General features: G+C 50.6%; 2 protein-coding genes and 1 non-coding gene across 15 annotated transcripts in view; 1 reads left to right on the top strand and 2 right to left on the bottom strand.

Moving 5' to 3' along the window:
* Positions 1-2818, bottom strand: part of TECPR2 (tectonin beta-propeller repeat containing 2) — a 100263-nt gene extending 97445 nt beyond the window's left edge. For all 11 annotated transcript variants that reach the window (XM_061159463.1, XM_061159466.1, XM_061159467.1 and 8 more), the window contains exon 1: positions 2665-2818. The gene's annotated coding sequence lies outside the window, so the exon portion shown is untranslated. The remainder of the gene's footprint in view (positions 1-2664) is intronic.
* Positions 2819-2865: 47 nt separating this feature from the next.
* Positions 2866-15901, top strand: CINP (cyclin dependent kinase 2 interacting protein). Of its 3 annotated transcripts, none has more exons than XM_061159460.1 (5): positions 2866-2928; positions 6584-6752; positions 8805-8934; positions 14181-14310; positions 15471-15901. In XM_061159460.1, exons 1-5 carry the CDS (start codon positions 2922-2924, stop codon positions 15671-15673), a joined length of 639 nt encoding a protein of 212 aa, XP_061015443.1. In that variant the 5' UTR covers positions 2866-2921; the 3' UTR covers positions 15674-15901. The 3 variants fall into 3 exon arrangements, with proteins under 3 accessions (XP_061015443.1, XP_061015441.1, XP_061015442.1); XM_061159458.1 differs by lacking the exon at positions 2866-2928 and adding an exon at positions 2946-3469; XM_061159459.1 differs by lacking the exon at positions 2866-2928 and adding an exon at positions 3534-3864.
* On the bottom strand, positions 7814-7930 carry LOC133068745 (U5 spliceosomal RNA). The gene has a single exon (XR_009695693.1). It is a non-coding gene; the product is annotated as a U5 spliceosomal RNA (small nuclear RNA).
* Positions 15902-17735: the final 1834 nt, after the last annotated feature.

Below are 17735 nucleotides of genomic sequence, written 5' to 3'. Positions count from 1 at the left end.
GTGTGGTAGTTTGAACATTCTTTGGCATTGCCTTTCTTTGGGATTGGAATGAAAATGGACCTTTTCAGTCCTAGACTGGCTGAGTTTTCCAAATTTGTTGGTATATTGAGTGCAGCACTTTCACAGCATCTTTTAGGATTTGAAATAGCTCAGCTGGAATTCCATCACCTCCACTAGTTTTGTTCCTGGTGATACTTCCTACGGCCCACTTGACTTTGTGTAAAATCTTATGGCTGAGCATACTGAGAAGGAGGCAGTCATCTACCTTTCAGATTAAATTTGGTCACTTCCCTGATCCCAAGCCTGCTGGTTAGCCAGTGCTCAGAGGCTGCCGTCTGATCAAAGCATGAAGCGGAGCATTTCAACAAGGCAGCCTGCATCCAGCTTCATCTCAGGCCACTCTTCCTTCCACATACCCCACACTGCCAGCCACAGTAGCTTGCCACCACAGCCCAGAACACCCATGGTTTTTGCAAAGTCCCTTTCGCGTCTTCCCCCACACATATCTTGTAAGGACACACTGGCCACAGGAAGCCTGCAGACTCCCTCTGACACCTCGCTGGTCTCTCTCTGCCTTCACAGGACGCTATGAGGGCAGTGACCACATGCTTTGCTCTCAGTCCTCCTCCGTGGCTTCCTGCCAGTCTTCACCTACATCCTGCTCGTCTCCAAAGGACCACCAGGGAGTGTGGTACAATCAACACGTATCTGTTGAATTACTCTCTCTCTAAACACTGCCAGAATTCCTGAGGTATGACAGAACAACACAGAAAACCACTCCACATCACTTACATCCATCATTATGCAAAAATTCAATGGTCTCTTTATGTCTGGGGCCAAAGAATACATTCATTTAAAATTGACACACACTTTGAATGACAGCTCACTTCTGCCTCAGCAGTTCACAGAGCCATGAACTACTCCCCCGGATTCTACCACGCTCTTATGCTCTTCTCTATCTAGACATCTCTCCAGGCCTGACTCCAGACTTGCTTCTGCTAGGAGTAACTGTTTTCCAATCCATTCTCCACTTTTCTAAGTTCAATCAGCTGCTCTGCCTCATGCCTGCTTCCTTCCCTTTTCCCCACTAAGTTCCAGGAGCCATTTTGTCCAAACTACACAGAAGCTAAGATGAAATGAGGCCTTCCCCAAACTTAGTCTAGTTTCTCTTAGAGAAAAGGGAAAGCAAATCCAACAGGAGCCAATCTTGCGCTGAAAAAGACAATGTGACTACAAAGTAACTTAAACCTAACAAAAGCTCCTTACTAGTCACTCTTTCAGAAGAGGACCACCCTTATTCCACCACCAGCCTCCAAGCCAGTCCTGAAAACTCGAGCAGAGCATCCCCAGTACCTACACCTGCTGATTCTCAAGCTGGAAAGTTCCCTGGGAGCAGGAGCTGGGTCTGCTTGGTCCACCACAGCATCTCTAGAAGCTGGTACTGTGGCTGGCATAAAACAGGCCCCAAATAACTACCTGCTGAATGAACCAACAAGGGATGTTAAAAAAAAAAAAAAACCAAACTTAAGAGCTTTATCAAGGTGCACTGCAGCTTCTAAGGGAGAGAAAGTACAAAGTGCTTTGCAGCTCAGGGAACCAGGAGGGCTGGTGAACACAAGGGCTACAATGACTTTGTCCCCAGATTCTGCCCATGCTGGGATCTGAGTTTGGGGATTTTCAGAACTCCTTTCCTTAAAAGTTTTCAAGACCTTGGCTACCAGGAGGAAGTCAAGTCCAAGTGCAACTGATCGCTCCAGCAGATAAGGCAAGGGTGCTGCCAGGCTGGTACCCCACACTCTGCCAACAAATGTTAACAGAAGCAATAGGACGGAATAAAATTCCTGAATCTCAGCAAGAAAAGGGATGAAGAACAAAAAAGCAGAGAAGAGAAAAGTAGGCTGTGTGGGTAAGGACCGCAGGGGCTAGCCAGCCTTTATTGAAATGCACAGCGCCGGTGCTGAGCAATTCACAAGCACTGACCCATTTAATCCTCTCACCCAGCCAGGGCTGGAAACTATTATCAATCCCTACTTTACTGACGATGAAACTCAAGTTAAAGGAGACATCACTTGCCCTGAGCACACAGCTAAGAAGGGGCAGTGCTATGGGACGGGTCTGACTCCGGGGTGCCGCAGAGTTCAACCTGCACTCACTATCTTGCCTGAGGCCTTAAAGGACTGAGAGGCGAGTCGCTCACTTATCCATTTAACGAACAGTTAATAGCATCGATTGGGTACGAGCCAAGGCCTGGTGCCAGGCGCTGGTGGGCGGATGAAGGGACCGGGACTGAGAGGCTGTGGGGGACAGGACGCAGGGTTCCTCAGAAAGACCCTGGAGCTCGGCTCCCGGGCCCGCCGGGGTGCGAGGGCGCGGCCCGGCAGAGGGAAGGCGCGGACCCTGAGGGGCGAGCGAGCCGCGCGCGCGGGGCGGCGGACCCGCGGCGCCCAGAGGCGTGGGCGACGACGGCTCCCTCAGCCGGCCGCCCGATTCTGCCCAGAACGGGGCCCGACGCTTCGTGCGCCACGGCCACGGCCACGGCCTCGGCCACCCGGCGCGGGCGAGGCGGGGGTCGGGAACGGGGGCGAGACGGGCAGTGAGACCCTGAGGCGCGGGAGCTCGGCTCGGGCGGGGAAGCGCGGGGCCGGGCGGCGTGGCGGGACTCACCTCCCGCGGCAGCCCCTCCGGACTCTTCGGCCCGGCAGGGCCGGAGGAGGTGGGGATGGACTCCGGGCCGCGGGGACTGCCGGGAGCCCGTTCCCTGGGCAACGCGACGGGCACCGCCGAGGAACTGCCGGCTCCGCCGCCGGCTAGAGCGGCAGAGCCCTATCTAGGGGCGGTGGGCGTGCCGGAAGTGACGCTGGCGGACTTCCGGCGACGTGGGCGGGGCTTCGGGTCTCTTTCCCGGGATCCCTGCGGAAGGCATGGAAGGTGCGTGACAAGGGTCGGTTTCCCCAAGCTGAAGGGTGCGAGTGGTGCGATTTGGTCTTGGAGCTGGACCCGCGGCCGGAAGTCTCCCGAGCTGCGTGCCGATTCGTGCCTGGCCCCGGCACAGCCTCCGCAGTCGGCCTGGAAGTCAGTTTTGCCAAAATGATACAAAGGAGCGTCAGCAGATCCTGACACTGAAATTGTCGTTATAAATTAGCACCAGCAGATCGCTTTCCCTGAAATCCCGTCAGTCAGAGTTCCCGGCCACAGAGTTTCCTGCTTGTAATACAAGCTGTCATTCAGCGAGTGCTCACTGAGCCTCACTGCGATCCCTTGAAGTGTCATCAACAGGTGGGAAGTCGAGGCTTGGAGAAAATAAGTAAGATACTCGCTATGCTGCTGTCCTGCTCTGTGGCTGATACCTGATCTCATTTGAGTTCCTTGAAGTCAGAGCGTTGTTTTTGGTTCCTAGATATGTGCTGTGTTATGGGGCAGACAGATGATGACTCTCACGTGCTCCTCGCCCGCAAGGAGCCCCTACTCGGTGAGGGAACTCCTTAGAAGATTGTGGTACAGGCGGTAAGAGGTTTTTTCCTCCATTTAACACGTTCTGGTCAGCACCTACTATGTGCTGAGGGCTTCGTTTGTGGCTCAGCTGATAAAGAATCCGCCTGCAATGCGGGAGACCTGGGTTCGAACCCCGGGTGAGGAAGACCCCATGGAGAAGGGAACAGGCTACCCACTCCGGTATTCTGACCTGGAGGATCCCATGGAATGTATAGCCCGTGGGGTCGCAAAGAGTTGGACAGGACTGAGTGACTTTCCTTCACCATGTGCTGAAACTGTAAGAGGGAACGGGACAGCCTTAGTCACGACTGTGGTGGAACTTAGTCTGTCAAGGAATGTATCAGGCGTTAAACAAGCAAGTGCACTGCACAGGTGAGTGTCATGAATGAAGCTTAATGAAGTCGAGGGTGTTCAGGTATAGAGTGCAGTGAGTCCTAACCTAACCTTGGGATCCAAGAAGACTTCTTTGTGGAAGTGACTTTCTAAAAACCCACATCGGGTCGTGTAGCTACTCAAAGCTTCCTGCTTGCTTTTCATTGACTTGAAATAAACCCAAACGTCTTATCTTGGCCTCTAAGTTTCTGGCTGTCTTGACTGCCTCCTCAGCTACTCCTCCCTCTCTCTCCTTTTCATTCTAGCCACTTGGGTCTTGTTTCACACTCACCAAGCTCATTCTCACTTAGGGTCCTTGCTGTTGACTTCTCATCATTTAGGTTTCAGCCTAAATGACAGTGTCTTCGGGGTTCACTCTTAACACAAGATCCTGTTTTTATTCTCTGGTGTTTATGATATAACTAATGATCATAGGGACTTCCCTGGCGGTCCAGTGGTTAAGACTCAGTGCAGGGGACTTGGGTTCAGTCCCTGGTCTGGGAACTAAGACCTCACATGCCGCATGGTGCAGCCAAAAAGAAAACAAAAAAAACCTGATGATCACCTAATTGTTATCCACCTCCTCTTTGGAAAGTAAGTTCCATGAAAATGGTCCTGGTCTATGTAGTTTGCTCACTTCCTCCCCCATGTCTGGTGTAATGTAGGCACTCAGCAAATACTGGACAGTTGTCTAAATAAAAAGTGAATGAAAAAAATCAATGATATTTAAAAGTGAAGTTCCTGGGTAGCCTAAGGGTGGGGGCTGGTTGTCAAGGGGGAGCCACCCATGTGATTAGAGTTGTAACTTTCAGTCCCACCCACCCCAACCACCATCTCCAACTGGGGGAGGGAGGCTGGAGTTAAATCAGCCCCAGTGGTGACTCATTTAATCAGTTGTGCTCATGTAACAAAGCCTCCATAAAAAAACCAAAAGTGAAGGGTTGTGAGAATGTTCAGGTTGGTGAGCAGGTGGGGGTGCAAGGAGAGCGCTCTGCTCCCCTGCCCGCCTGCGTTGCGTCTCTCCCATCTGGCTCTCCCTGGTAGCCTAGTAAAGAGAACGTTTTCCTGAGTTCTCTGTGAGCCACTCTAACAAGTTAATCAAGCCTCAGGAGGGGGGCCTTTGGAACCTCTGATCTATAGCCTGTAGGTCAGAGGCACACGTGGCAACCTGGACTTGAGGCTGGCATCTGAAGTGGAAGGAGAGGAGAGGAGTCTTACAGGACTGAGCCATTAACCTGTGGAATCTGTTGCTGACTCCCAGTAGACAGTGTCAGGGTTGAGTGCATTGCTTGGTAGTGGTGGAAAAAACATTGGAGAGGCCCTTGCGGTAACACATACTGTGTTGGATACTTGCCATATGCCAGGCCCTCACAGCTTTGCGTATATTATTTCATCTTCACATCAACTCGGAAGTAGATGTGGTTTATCCCCATTTTACGGATGGACACTTTGAGGCCACGAGAGGTTAACTAACTTACCCAAGATTGTGCAGGTGGCTGTAACAGAGCTGGGATTCAAACCTAGTCAGTCTGGTCTTTAGAATCTAGACTCCAAACTGTTGTGTGTCCTGGATTCCTAAGGACCTCTCTGAGAATTTGGACCTTATCCTGTGGGTCATGAGATGCCTTTGAAGGATTTTTTCGGTTTTTTGGCTGTGTTCTGTCTTAGTTGCAGCATGAGGGATCTTCGATCTTCATTGCAGCATGCAGGATCTTGATTTGTGGCATGTGGGATCTAGTTTCCTGACCAGGGCTTGAACCTGGGCCACCAGGGAAGTCCCTGAGGGATTCTAAGTAGAGAAGAAGAGAGGGATGGGAGGGCCAGACAGCCTGAGTGGTCTGGGTGTTGCTTTCCACAGGAGCTGGGGTCTGGGTGAGTCCCAGTGTATGGACAGCATTATTCTGAGGAAGGAAAGAACTTTCTAGCAGAGAGATCTGCACATGCAGAGAACTTTTCAAGAGTTGCCAGTAGTTGATTTTAGCTAGCGATTGAGAGGCTTCAAGGTGGGGCCGCAGTGAGGCCCAGAGGGAGCCAGGTCCTGAAGGAGTTTGGACCTCCTCCTGTGTTGGAGCGTTGAGACCATCACTGCGTCTCTGGGGTCCAGTCTTCTCAGTCTTGGAGTGGCTAGCACCAGTTACCCACAGGGCTCAGAGCAAATGCCGGGTATCAGAGTGCCTGAGGCTAGAGAATGGGAGTGCCAAGGCAGGGGCGTCAGAGCCTGGCAGCAGAAAGTTACAGCTCTGCCTCCATCCCGACCTTTGCAAGTGGTCAGAGTGCTCGCAATGTGGGAGACCTGGGTTCCATCCCTGAGTTGGAAAGATCCCCTGGAGAAGGAAGCGGCTAGCCACTCCAGAATTCTTGCCTGGAGAATTCCATGGACAGAGGAGCCTGGCAGGCTACAGTCCATGGGGTCACAAAGAGGTGAACACGACTGAGTGACTTTAACATTCACATCAGAGTGCTCTGGGTGAAAAGTGTGGAGCCATTAGGCTTCGAGAGAACTCAGCTTTATCTGCTGAGACTTTAAAGGTAGAAACAATTCTCTTTGTCTTGTCCCAGGAACTTTCACATTCATCCGCACGTCTTCGTTTCAACAACACGATCTGTCCTGTCTATGCAGTGTTTTAGATAGTCTTACTGTCGCACATCACAAGGACCATTTTCCCCCCAACTGTGATCATGAATTTCACAAAGTGATGTTTCTCTTCCTCCCTGTCAGGAAAGACTCTCGGAACTGTAACGCCAAGAAAACCCGTCTTATCGGTCAGTGCAAGAAAAATTAAGGACAATGCGGCCGACTGGCATAATTTAATCCTGAAATGGGAAACCCTCAACGATGGAGGTTTTGCTACTGCAAGCAATATTGCCAACATGAAAATCAGTTTGTTGTAAGTACCGGCAGAACGTGTTCTGTGCGCTTCCGCCTTAGCGATTGGGCAGACATTTCATGGGCGTCTTTTAGAGTGGGCCGGGTGACCTCCAGCAACATGGATAAATAAAGCAAACAAGCAACTGATAAAACAATGCACACAGTTATGAAATGTACGTGCATTTTAAAAACAAAATTATGCTACAAATTGTTCGTGGTTACATCTGCATGTCAAATGATCAAAGGGAGGAGACAGACTCAAGCGCTGGTACCTTCTAGGATGACTGAGTGGGACGGTAGGGCAGGTACCACTTCATCTCCAGAGTGCTGCGTTTTATTTCTGCGGTGTTGTGACTATCACTAGAAAATACATAGATTTGGTCTTTTTGTCCCTGTTCTTGGCACATGGCTCTTAAAACCCTTATGATTTCCTTAGGGACCCGAGCTATGGAAGACTCTTTAATTATAGTAATATTTGTTCTTTGGTCCTCCAGTTCCTGAATTAGCTCCAGAATGATTAAGGAGCGCCCTGTGGTCATCACAGGCCCCTTTCTAAGATGTCCGAGCCTGTGTTAATAACGGGGCCTTTGGAAAACCCCTCAGGAGGGGGACACCAGCCGTGCGATTGGAGTTGGCACTGTCAGACCTGCCCCCTCACCTGCACTCTGGGGAGGTTGAGTTAATCAGTGACGGCCAAGCATTTAATCAATTGTGGCTTCATAAGGAAGCCTCCATAAAAACCCAGGACAGGGTTTGGGTAGCTTCTAGGCTGGGGACCTGAATGCTTCCCTGTGCCCTCACCCCAGATGCCACAGGGAAAGAAGCCCCTGGGCTTGAGACCCTCCCAGACATTGCCCTGGGTGTCTACCTATGGTGACCAGGAGTCAGACGTGGAGTGGGGTGCTCAGAGCTCCCCATGCTGGAGTGTGATTTCCCTTAGCAAGTTCTTTTAAAAAGACAAAAATATTATGAAGAAACTGTTTTTGCCAGTTCTGATTGAAAGATTTGCTTTATTATTCTTTGCACTTCCTGTATATATGTTTTTAGTTTGGGTTTTTTTGTTTTTGTTTTTTTTTAATCAGCCTGGCTTACGCAAGGCCTCAAAAAATTTAGTCAAGACTCAAGCTTGTTCCTACCCATGGAAATATTTTAGTAAAAGGCGAAAGATTTAAATGACCTGAAGAGAAACATGAGTGTGGATCTATATATAACAGTTTTAATTTCTCAAAGCTGCATATCTTTGTCTACTGGCCGGAGTCTAGAGTCTTAACTTCTTGGACTGGACCCCTGGCCCTTGCCAGCTCTCCCAAGCACGTCAGACATGTCAGCCCTCTGGTCCCTTCTCCTGCTCAGCAGGTTCCATGAGGCAGCTCTTACCTGACTACATAAGGTGCTCTGTGAAGTTGGAGGTGGGGGGCGGGATCCATTGGGAGTTTGGGACTGACACATACACGCACACTACTGTAAATAAGATAGATAACTAATAAGGACCTACTGTGTAGCTCAGGGAACTCTCTGTAATGGCTTAGATGGGAAAGGAATCTAAGAATAGCGTGGCTCTTTGTCTATGTGTGGCTGATTCACTTGCTGTGCAGTGGAAACTACCCCAGCATTGTAAATCAAGTATGTGCCAAACATTTTTTTTTAAACTTTTTGGACTACAAAATGAACAACAAGGAGAAGATCTTGTCTGATAATCTAATGTTTCATTTTTTCACTTAAATGTTGACTGTGGAGCCACTAGATTAATTTCAGGTGCCGTGGGTCGCAGCTTTCCATTTACAAAACTCGTTCCTAGCTGGCAGGCTCTGAGGAAATGACCGTGTCCTGCCCACTGAGGCCGCCACAGGGCTGGATGGAACTGACTTTGTCCTAGGGCAGACTTGAGCAGCGGATGGGCATATTCCTCGTGTACGTAAATACCATGTAAACATGATGATGTGAAATGACACCGGTGGGAACAGTCGACGACGACGCGTGTACACGGATGTTGAGTTTTCTAGGGTTCACCCTAACGAAGGGAGGCGACCTCACGGCGTGTGTTCTGTTCCCGCTTTTCCACCTGGTCCAGGAGCAGAGACAAGATAGAATTAGAGAGCAGCGGCCTGGCTGCCGACGACCCTGCAGAAAAGGAGCACGCGGAATACAGCAGGGAGCTGGAGGCGCTGTGTGAGGAGCTGCAGACCACCCTGGACGGCTTGGTAAGGGGCCGCCCCCGTCCCCGGGGCCGGGTGTGCACAAATGCCCGGCGGCGCCCCACACTGCCGTTCGCCAGGGTTCTCTCTGTCCCCCCTCCGCCTCCTCGTTGGTCTCCCGCTCTGCCTGCCCCACAAACCTTGTTTCCGAGATGCTGTCCTGACCCTCCTTCTGGTCCGCGTGTCGCAGGGGCTCCCGGTCCCCACAGGAAGCGGATTAGGCTTGGGGGCCTCTTGCCTTTATTTGGAGGCCGGCCGGAGGCAAGTGGGCCTAACTGCGTTCCAGCAGAGCTCTATTTACGGCCACTGAACTGTGAATTTCATGTAACTTTCATGTGTCACATGAAATATTCTGCTTTTGATTTTTTTTTTTTTCCAACCACTTAAAAATGTAAAACCCATTCTAAGCTCAAGGGATGCACAAAAATAGACCGAGCTGGATCTGGCCTGAGAGCCCTGATCTCCTCCATAAGGGATGCTCTGAAGTGTTGTTTAACTCAAGGCTAGATGTCGGTACCTACCACACTAGCCATCACGTGGACAAAACACCTCATCTCAGCCAGACACAGGGATAGGGTCTTACACATCTTAAACACAGGTAACTAAAGCTGCTCCACAAAGAGCGTATATATGTTCTAACATTTCTTGATGTAAGTGTTTCTAATGCTTTACATGCTTCCTTATCTTTTTAAACAGCATATGTCGAGTATCACTGTATTTCTTCAAGATACCACTTGTTCAAAGTTAGGATTCCACCTATTAAAAGGCAGACTATAGGTTTATAAGTTTTTCAGAAAAGAAGCACATCCATTATAAGGTGTAATGGTTTCTGAAACATGAAAATGAGAAAAATAAATAGGGCACTGAGGACATCTTGGTGGTTTCGCTTTTACTTTGATCGAAAGGCACTACTGACTTCAGGATATGTTGCCGTGCAGGGGGCTGTTGGTCTCTAAGTAAACGATTAGCATTTGTAATTGTCCGCCTTCGGGTTGTGCTGTGATAAGAAACACTTGTCCGCCTGCCCAACCCCTTGCACGTGGCGCCCGAGCAGAAACAGGACAGGTCTGTGTCATCAGTCACTACATTCTAAGCCCCACTCCTAGGAAGGCTGGAGGAAAAGGTGTCCGGGCCTGGTGTTTTCTTTGTCGTATCTCCATGTTCACTGCAGCGTCTCCAGTAATTGGGTAATTGACCTCGGCTTCTGGACCTAGGCTTCTTGAATTAACACAGGCAGAGTAATCAGTCAAATTTCCAGAAAAATCCAATTGAAAACTGACCACATGTATTTTCTTTTCCCCCACATTAACCCATTTGACTATGGCAAGTGGTTTTGTTTGGACCAAACACCAGTGCACACGTTGCTTAGAAGAGAAAAAACTGGAGGACTGAGTTCCTACACTGAAATGTTTATTTCCTGGTCACACTTAGCTCTTAATTGTCAGTTCTTGTTGTTTCGTTGAAGTCTAGCTGGCTTCCAACACTGTGTTCCTCTGTGCTCTAAAGCAAAGTGGTTCAGTTATACACATGTACACATCCTCTCTCTCATCCTTTCCCATGATGGTCTGTTACAGCATTTAGAATATAGTTCCCTGTGTGTATTGAAATGCTTTACACAAAGTTAAGCACATGCAGCCGGGCAGTCGTCTGTTGGTTCAACGTGACAACACTCGCACCAGAGCATCATCATCCGTGGCCTACCGGCTCCCTCTCCGCACAAACATCTCACAGAATCCCCCAGCTGGATCAGAACGAGAAACACTTCGGACACATGCTAACGTGACTTTTAACGAGATGTAAAAACCCTGGGAAGGATTTTGTTTCTAAATGCCATTTGGCTTTCTTTAGCAGGTACGTCCCTCATTTATAGACTTCCCTGGTGGCTCAGACGGTAAAGCGTCTGCCTACAGTGAGGGAGACCCGGGTTCAATCCCTGTGTCAGAAAGATCCCCTGGAGAAGGAAATGGCAACCCACTCCAGTATTCTTGCCCGGAGAATCTCATGGACGGAGGAACCTGGTGGGCTACAGTCCATGGGGTCGCAAAGAGTCGGACACGACTGAGCAACTTCACTTTCACATATGCACACCACGCTGGGGAAGGAGGGCTTGGGCAGGAACCAGGGGAAGAGGCGTTTGCCTCCCATTTCAGGCAAGTCAGGAGTGACTGACTGGTTTTGCTCGTGCGGGCCCAGTTCTCCCTGTTCTCGCGTGGCTGTCTGGTGCCCCGGGACCCCATTCCTCAGCCCCACTGACCGCGCAGAGGGGCGGCCTGGGAGGGTGTCAGACCTGAGTCAAGGTCCAGAAAACCCAGCCTGATGGGCTGAGCAGGTGACACGTCCTGTCCCCGGCCCCTCCACCCACAGCTGGTGGCCTGGCAGGGCAGCCGAAAGTGGCTGCTAGTTTTGAGGTGACCGCATGCCCCACAGTGGCCCTAGTTCCCAAGGCCTTCCTTCAGACAGAGCCTGGGCTGACCATGGGTGCTAGTTGTCAGGACCCAAAGTTCTGTGCCCCAGTGGATTTATTCTGTTTTAAATGGAATAAGTGGTTCGAAGGACGTCCCTGGTGGTGCAGCGGTTAGGACTCAAGTTTTCACTGCTGTGGGTTGAATCCCTGGTTGGGGAGCTAAGATCCTGCAAGCTGCATAGCATGGCCAAAAAGAAATAAAGTAGTTTGAGAATTAGCCCTCACTCAGTTTCAAAACCAAAGTTGATGTTATGACGATATTGATATCACTATTCCTATTTTCCTCCAGCCTTTGGAGAGAATGGTTTCCCGGGCTTGACTTGGCCTTGAATCTGACCTTGGTGGGGGGTGGAGGTGTCCGTGTCCGTCAGCTGGACGAACATTTCGCAGTGAGGGCTGTTGCCGTTAGGAGGGACATGGAGCCGCGAGCGTGTCACTTCGGGGCTGCGCGCGTGTGACTTTGGTGTCCTTACTGATGAACGAGCCCCGGGTGGAGCTGGCCCCTCCGGCCCAGGCTCGAGTCTCCCGGGTTCCCTTTGCTGTCCTCGGGTTGTCAGCTTCTCTTAGCGTTAGGTGGCAGCGGGGAGCTGCCGCGGGATGCAGAGGGCAGGGCTGGGGATTGGGTGTCCTTCCCAAGCTCAGCAACCTTGAGAATTTTCCCAGCTGTCGTCCGGAAATGATGAGTCCTACCCCCTGGGGTTGGGCCAAATGAAATATCGAACCTGGAAAGATTTGGGAACAGAGTCTGGTCCTTTAAAAATTAATGTTAGCTAAATTTAGTGCAGTCGCTTCAGAGGTAGTTGGAGAGCGCTCAAAGGACCAAGTGTAGGGAGTTAAGATTCTGACGACTGATAGAGCTTGCCTTACACCACCACCCCCCCACCCCGCCCGTGTATATAAAGCTAACTCCATACTTGGGACCTAGAGTTGTGGTCCAGTAGACCTGCGATGGGGCTTCCCAGGTGGCCTTAGCGGTAAAGAACCTGCCCGCCAATGCAAGAGACGTGAGAGACACGGGTTCGACCCCTGACTTAGGAAGATCTCCTGGAGGGGCGCCTGGCAACCCACTCCAGTATTCTTGCCTGGAGAATCCCAGGACAGAGGAGTCTGGTGGGCTACAGTCCGTGGGGTCACACACAGTTGGACGCGACTAGAATGACTAAACACGCACACACACAGACCTGTGCTGCTGAAATCCGAAAGCTTGGTCCCTGCACACATGTGTCTTACTTCACAAACGCTGACGTAGCTCCAACCAGGCCCCCGTGTCAGTGGGCACTCTGTCGGGCCGGTCCCGACAGCAAGCTCCTGACGTGCACCGAGGCACCGTCAGCGCCTCGTGGCCACTGCCTCCTCCCTGTGTGCTGGGCTGCCTTTCGTTATTACAGTTTTATCAACAAGGAAACCAAGCCTCAGAGGTTTCAGTGAACTTGAAACCAAGCAGGACGACGGAAGCCTTTCTGTCCCGCCTTTCTGGTTTGTAGGCAGGAACCCAGTCTCGAGACCTGCCTGGTGGTCCAGTGGCTAAGACTCCGCGCTCCCCGTGCAGGGGACCTGGACTGGGGACTAGATCCTGACCGGGAAACTAGATCCCACATGCCAAAGCTACAGATCCCATGTGCTGCAGAGAAGATCAGAGATCCCAAGCGCCACAGCTAAGACCTGGCACAGCTAGATAGATAAATACGGGGCTTCCCTGGTGGCTCAGTGGTAAGGAATTCGCCTGCCAAGGCAGGAGACACAGGTTCGATTCCCTCACCTGGGAAGATCCTACATGCTGCCGAGCAGCTAAGCCCATGAGCCACAACTCCCGAGCCTCTGCTCTAGAGCCCACACTTGGCAACAAGAGCAGCCCCTGCAGTGAGCAGCCCGAGCACCCCACAACTAGAGAGCGCCCCCCACCCACTCGCTGCAACTAGAGAACAGCCCGCACCGCAGCAAAGACCCCGCACAGCCAAAAATCATTACATACGACTGAAGTGAATAAAGAAATTTAAAAAAAGACTCCAGCCTCCCTGACCTTCCCTGAGTTCCAAAGGGTGGATTCCAGCAGTTGCTAATTCAGAGAGGAGCAGTCAAGAAACTACTTGAGGCAGGATTAAAGGAACCAGAGAAGCTCATCAAGATAAGACCAGACCACCTGAGCCCAGGCCCTACACACACCCTGATCTTATTGGCAACCCCACCCCTTGAACGTGGCTGTAAAACTCCTCGTGTAAAACTCCTCCTGGGCTGTGGACACAGTTTTTCAGGGCAAAGAGGCTGCCATGTCCCCCTTTGCCTGGCAAAGCAATAAAGCTATTCTTTTCTACCTCACCCAAAACTCTGTCCAAGACTTGATTCAGCACTGGTGCACCGGGGCTGAGTTTTGGGCATCAGACTCAAAGGCAGTTCCCCAGAGTCAGAGTGAGCTCATTAAATGCCTCTTCTGTCTCTCATTCCGTAAAAGGGAGAGCCTGCCTTTCCACCCGTCTAGGCCTTTGGTGCCAAAAAATGAGTGATATTCAGAGAGCTCAGTGAGGTGGGACTCAGCAAGCTTCCCCTTCTCCAGCACTGGAGATCCAGGGTTTATTACTGAAGTAATACAAACTTGTGAAATTGAAGCAACCATTTACCTACATCTCCCAGGAAATATGCTGCACACAGAGTGAATGGTGTTGAATTATTGGACTTACATCTCAACGTCTCAGCAGACTTACATTTCTTAGCCTTGAAATCTTCAAAGTTACTGAATCTAAGACTGAATTTCAAATAATATTCTCATAGTCTAAGTTAATATCTTTTTCAGACCAAAATACAGATGAAGATGGAAAAGCTGTCTTCAACCACCAAGGGCGTTTGTGAACTAGAAGATTACCATTACGGGGAGGAGAGAAAACGCCCCCCCCTCTTCCACACGTGGCCCACAGCCCATTTTTGTAAGTAGTTCTTTCTGCCTTATTTTCAAGGGTAGATCATGAGAGCATTTCATGCCATTTAGATCTAGCCCTCTAAAGCTGACAGACTTTGATTGAATTGACAAAACTCAATTCAGGAGGATCCATTGGGAGGGAGGGAGATGGAGGCATCTTAGATGAGCGTTTTTTCTTGGCTTTAATTACCTACTAATTACCTACTTTCCAAAGACTCATTGGAAAAGCTGCTGATGCTGGGGGAGATTGAGAGCAGGAGGAGAAGGGGAGAACAGAGAATGAGATGGTTGGATGGCATCACCGACTCAATGGACATGAGTTTGAGCAAGTTCTGGGAGATGGTGAAGGGAAGCTTGGCGTGCTGCAGTTCATGGGGTCACAGAGTCGGATACGTCTTAGCGACTGAACAACAATCAGCAGAGAATATTAAACATCATTAGAGACCCATGAAGCAAGCTGCCATTAGTCCTTTAAAGCCAATGGGTAGAATGAACTTAGCCTCCTCAGCAGAGGTAGATTTTTTTTTTTTTTTTGTAGAAAGCTAGGTTTTCACTTTTTGTTTAGCTTTGTTTAAAAAGTAAGTGGGGGTCACTTTAGCCTGCCCCATGGAGAAAGGCTGCTGGGAAAACAAACTCCATTACTTAAATAAGTTGTGCAGTAAGGACTGTTTTTAGTTTTATTAGTTTAAAAGAAGGGCTAAACTATTTAATGTTGCTTTGAGACCTCACTTCTAAATAAGGGAGAAAAGGGTAAAATCACCTAATGTAAGGTGTTCATTGAATATTGTCAGTTTGAGGTGAATGTGCTCTGTATAGTGACTGAGGCTCCTAAGAACTGCGTAGAAAAGGTTACAGCTGCTTTTTAATCCCGTGACACTCTTTTCCCTTGTTATCTGACCCTAACCTACACTGGCCGAAGTCCATCTTCCTCCCAGTTCTGTTGCTGACTCTGGCTTTTAACGCGCAGCTTTTCAAAGTCCCTGGTGGTCCAGTGGTCGGGACTTGGTGCTTCCACTGCAGAGGGCATGGGTTCCACCCCTGGTCCGGGAACTAAGATCCCACAAGCAGCACAGCAAGGCCAAAAAAACTAAAATAGCTGCGGGTCGTCCCAGCCTCAGGCTCCCCCCAGCAAATGCAGCTGTTCGAGGGGGCTCGCGTTCCTTGCAGACGAGGTCTCCCGCAAGCTCTCCGACATGTACAGCCAGGAGCTCCGCCTGAAGCGCGTGGTGGTGGAGCAGCTGGCACACACGACCGACCGCGACCTCGCCCTCAGCTACCTGTCCATGTGGCTGCACCAGCCTTACCTGGAGGGCAGCAGCAGGCTGCTTCTAGAGAGCATGCTGCTGGAGACGGGGCACCGCACGCTGTGACCTCCCCCGCCCCCCAGCGGACACACTCAGGTGGGCGCTGGGCGGTACCCCGGGATCACGCCCCCCGGCTGCACCCCACAATCAGGCCCTGTGCTTGATCCTTCCACCCGCTCTCTGCGGCCTCTCCAGACACACTGATTGCTGCCTGCTGTCCACCTTGTCTGCACCTGTTGTGAATGTGGCATCTATGAAGACTTCTGCATGAAATAAATGAGTTCCTCAACTAAATGAGTGATCTGGTTTTTGTCAATTAGGTCTATTTTACATAGATTCCACTTGTGTAGAAAATCCCTGGTTTAATATCTGTATTGTTAAAATTGGGGGCTGTATTAGCTTTGTAACTACAACTCAAATAGGTGGCACTGGTGGTTAAGAATCTGCCTGCCAACGCAAGAAATGTAAGAGATTTGGGTTCGATCCCTGGGCTGGGAAGGAAGATCCCCTGGAGAAGGAAATGGCTACCCACTCCAGTATCCTTGCCTGAAAAATTCCATGGACAAGAGGATCCTGGTGGGCTACAGTCCATGGGGTCGCAAAGAGCCGGACACGACTGAGTGCAGATTAGCTTTGTAATTACAAGTAGTGCCTAGAATACCTGAGAGGTCACCGAGTAAAGATCAGCGTCATGCAAATGAAAACTAGCTACCAAAACATTGCCCTGTCTTTGTACTTAGGCCACGACTGGCCATGTGAAGTGTCTTCCATGTCCTTTTGGTTTAAATCCTATAGTTTGGCAATATTTGCAACCAGATATTGGGGGTCAGTTCTGCCATTGCTCCCCCAGAAACAGAAGTCTGAGAAACTTCATGCTATGTGATACGGGATGTGTCTCATGACACTGAAGTCCTAGCAGCTCAGGAACAAGTGCTTCCCAGGCAAAGAAAGAAAATATTCCAAAAATAAAAGACTTTATGTATAATGGGGGTGTATTTGGAGCGAATCTCACTGAAAGTTGGCATGTGCAAAGCATTCCAAAGCAGCATTTCTTAGAACTTCTTGTTCCTCTCCTTTGCAGTATTTACTAAAACCCAGCCATCACAATAGTAGTCCGTCAGATGTCCTGCAGCCTGGAAACGGCCTCGCTGGCATTCGGCAGAAGGGGCATCCTGCCCCCAGGGCTCCCTGCCGCTGTCCCAAGCCAGGTGGGTGGGACCAGCCCTCCTTGGAGGCATGGATCAGGTTTTAGGATTGGGATGGGGTATGGTACTTAAAAAAGAGTAAATGTTCTTCAGGGGAGACACTGAAGAACTGCTCGGCCTTTGGAGGACAGACATTCCCTGTCTTCTCAGCACCTCATCCACGGACACCCTGGTTGCCCGGGAGAACTAATGGGAATGAACGATGCTGCTGATGCTGAAGCCCAGCCTCCGTGCACCGGCACGGAACTGAATCTTGGGGACAGTTTGGCGTGAAGTAGGAAAGAATTGCTTTGCCAGGTGAAGGGGGCCACGCTGGGCTAATGCCCTCGAAACTGTGCATCCTGGGCTTCCATGGTGGCTCAGTGGTGAAGAATCTGCCTGCCAATGCAGGAGACGCAGGTTCAATACCTCAGCCAGGAAGATCCCACGTGGCAAGGGCGATGAAACCCCGTGCTACAACTGCCGAGCCCATGCCCCGCCACGTGCCCATGTGCCCCTGTGCCCCGCCACGAGAACTCCCGGCAGCGAGGAGCCCGAGCACTGTGGCTAGAGCAGTCCCCACTCACAGCAGCCGGAGCAAAGCCCGCACAGCGACCAAGACCCAGTACTGCAGCCAAATATAAATAAACAAAACCAGGGGTGAGGGCGAGGCGCTGTGCGGTCTTACAGTCAAGGGGGCGGGCTTTCCGATTAGGACCAGGGTGCCCACAGGGCCTGCATTCTTTAAAGCCAGAGGTCATCTGGAGTCAGGGGCTGACCTTCTCTCTGGAGAATGTCTCATCGAGTAGTTAACATGTTCCACTTGTTGGGACACCTGCCCAACAGAAGAGCTCAAAGATACTGTTCTGTGTATCCTGAATATTCATTGGAAGGACTGGCGCTGACGCGTCAATACTTTGGCCATCTGATGGGAAGAACTGACT

Source organism: Dama dama, chromosome 13 (assembly GCF_033118175.1).
Source record: "Dama dama isolate Ldn47 chromosome 13, ASM3311817v1, whole genome shotgun sequence".
In the NCBI taxonomy this organism is placed as follows: domain Eukaryota; kingdom Metazoa; phylum Chordata; class Mammalia; order Artiodactyla; family Cervidae; genus Dama; species Dama dama.
This window is presented reverse-complemented; position numbering and strand designations above follow the sequence as displayed.